Source organism: Diachasma alloeum, unplaced genomic scaffold (genome assembly GCF_001412515.2).
Source record: "Diachasma alloeum isolate Michigan unplaced genomic scaffold, Dall2.0 Dall_scaffold_00370, whole genome shotgun sequence".
Taxonomy (NCBI): Eukaryota; Metazoa; Arthropoda; class Insecta; order Hymenoptera; family Braconidae; genus Diachasma; species Diachasma alloeum.
In genome coordinates, this window is record NW_021680509.1 from 10,828 (window position 1) to 13,242 (window position 2,415).

The 2,415-nt window shown below is 57.4% G+C and overlaps 1 protein-coding gene across 1 annotated transcript in view; it reads right to left on the reverse strand.

Annotated features, from left to right (window-relative positions):
* Positions 1–389: 389 nt before the first annotated feature.
* Positions 390–2,415, reverse strand: part of LOC107041619 (flocculation protein FLO11-like) — a 3,291-nt gene continuing 1,265 nt past the window's right edge. The window contains exon 2 of the mRNA XM_015262240.1: positions 390–2,099. Coding sequence (XP_015117726.1) covers positions 390–2,099 — 1,710 coding nt within the window. The remainder of the gene's footprint in view (positions 2,100–2,415) is intronic.

A 2,415-nucleotide genomic window follows, 5' to 3' on the forward strand; every position in this document is an offset into this window, starting at 1 on the left:
CTGGCCGAATGGACGGTTGAGTCTGCAGGGTAACCCTGGCCCTCTCGGTCCCGAGCGAACAGTGGGGAATTCGCCCGAGGGAATTGATACTCCCTGGGATTTACCGAGGCTGCGCCTGGAGAGTCCCCATAATGGGAATTTAGTGGTGGGAATTCCGAGTCAGGAGGAGTCCAATACGATGTTGGAACCTGACGTAGCGTCCTCTCGGAATGCCGCTCCTGATATTCGCCAGAAGTGATCGTGCTGACCCGATTTCGAATATCCGAGTAGTAGGACTGCTGGGACCCTACCGGAGAACTACGATAGTCGGGTCTCGATGTCCTGGAACTTTGCGAGCTGTAGGGAACTTCAATCGACACGGAAGTCCCTCCAGATCGAGAAGGCTCGGATCAACGAGTGTACAGCCACTGATCGTCTCGTGAAAAAGACTCCCTCGACGAGGTAACGGTTGGGGACTCAAGGGCCGGCGATACCTTGAAAACCTCCGACCTTACGGCCGGCTTGTTGGCGGATCGACTCATGACGGCCGCAGCCAAGTCGGTTTTATGTGTGGGGCAGGGTCGGTTCTTGGCGACCCTGTAGGGGCATTTCCCGCAGAAGGCCTCTCCGGTGGGATTCGGGCAGTCGCTTGGCCGATGTCCGTGCCTGCGACAGTCGAAACACCAGACCCTCTTCTCCTTGGGGCCCTTTTTGGTATCGCCCTTTGGAGAGTCGCCCTTTGGAGGATCTTCTGGCAGCTTTCTGATGTCCCGGTCAGCCAACAGAGGTGTTGGTATGGTGGCGGCGGCCGGCGACGCTTGGACGACTCGCTTGCTAGGTCCCACTGTACCTTGGCCAGCGACTGAGGTCACTGGAAGTGTATTCGAAGCCGACCCGGAGGTGGAAGATGTTGGGCCAGTGAGTTGGTTCACTGGAGAAGTGGGTGGAGCCGACCCAGAGGCGGAGGGTGTTGGGCCAGTGAGTTGGTTCACTGGAGAAGTGGGTGGCGTGGTTTCCCCGGCGTCGGGCTTGGTATAAGGTGGGATAGGCGAGTTGTTGATTTGCCTCACGCTCGATCCCGCTAGGGATGCTTGCTCGTCGGCTTGTAAGTCGATTTGCAGGATGTCACTTGAAGGGCCTCGGGAGGTTTCGTGTGGAGAATTGTCCACCTCCATGGAAGTTTGGGCCGTGGCTGCTGCCGTCGGTTTGCCGGTGCTATAGCCCGGGNTGCTATAACCCGGATCTCCTTCGTCAGGCTCTGAGCAACTGCTCACCGAGCTCGAAGAGCCGGAAGTCGAGGACGATGCGGAGGAAGAGGAGTCTGAAGAGGTGGCCGAACTGCGAGAGGACCTCGAAGACGTAGATGGACTGCGTGAGAGGACGACCGTTCCCGGGGATCCAGAGGAAGGAGGAATCTGGGCTTCCTCCATGGGGGATCGCGCCACGGGGCCGTCAGCGAGGGCGTCGTCGGCAATCTCGGGGTCCTGAGGGTTAGCCAACTCTGGGAGTTGGGCTCCTTCTACTGGAGTTGGCAGCGGCGGGATCATATACCGAAGCTGATCGAAGTGGCGCAGTGGCTGGAGACTGCAGGTCTGCAGGGCTCTTAGGAAGCCCTCCTTCTTCCTCTCAACTTCCCACACTTCGGATAACCAGGGGCCGAGGGGTTCCCAGTAATCTTGGATGTGTGGAGCGGGCGATGGTAGCTGGAGTCTTTCCAGCATGACTACGGGCTGGATGGTGAATTGTTTAGCCACCGGATCTNCCTCTCCTGTTTGCACGACCGGAGTTACCGGAGTGGGTGACAGAGAGACTGGTTCAGTCTCCGGATAGTATGGGCTCCTAGGAGGAGAGATAGTCCGGAGATCTCGTTTGAGATTCGGAAACTCGAAATCAGCTAATTCCGGAGCTACTCCATTTGGCCGGAGGGCTGCTACGAAAGCCTGTTCTTCCTGGGAGGCTCTCTGGTGGCCACTAGGCTCAGTGGTTGAGGCTTCCTCCGCCTTGACTCCATGGGATTCCCTCAAGGGTGGATTGCGTCTCTGGGCTGGAGGCGAGTTTGGTGGACTCTCTGTGATGTCCACAACCTCTGGAGGGTGGTCGGCCTGACTCAGCTCTAGATTCTGAAATTGAGAGGGCACGGAGAGTTCATTCGGGAGGACGGCCACCCAAAGGTGGAATAATTATAACGTAAATCCCTCAAGGGGAGGTGTCGGTCAACCGCCGATCAGGCGGAGGAGGATTCCAATGTATGGATTTGACCGTGATGGGATCACGGAAAGGTGCTAACGGCTCTAGCTATAGGTCGGCTAGAGAAGGTCGATACGGTTTTCGGTCTTGTATCGACGATTCACCCTGATCGTTACCAGCGAAGTCAACGAGCCGGTATCGTACTCGTGAGATCTTCTTCTGGACAATAAACGGCCCTTCGAAGGGAGG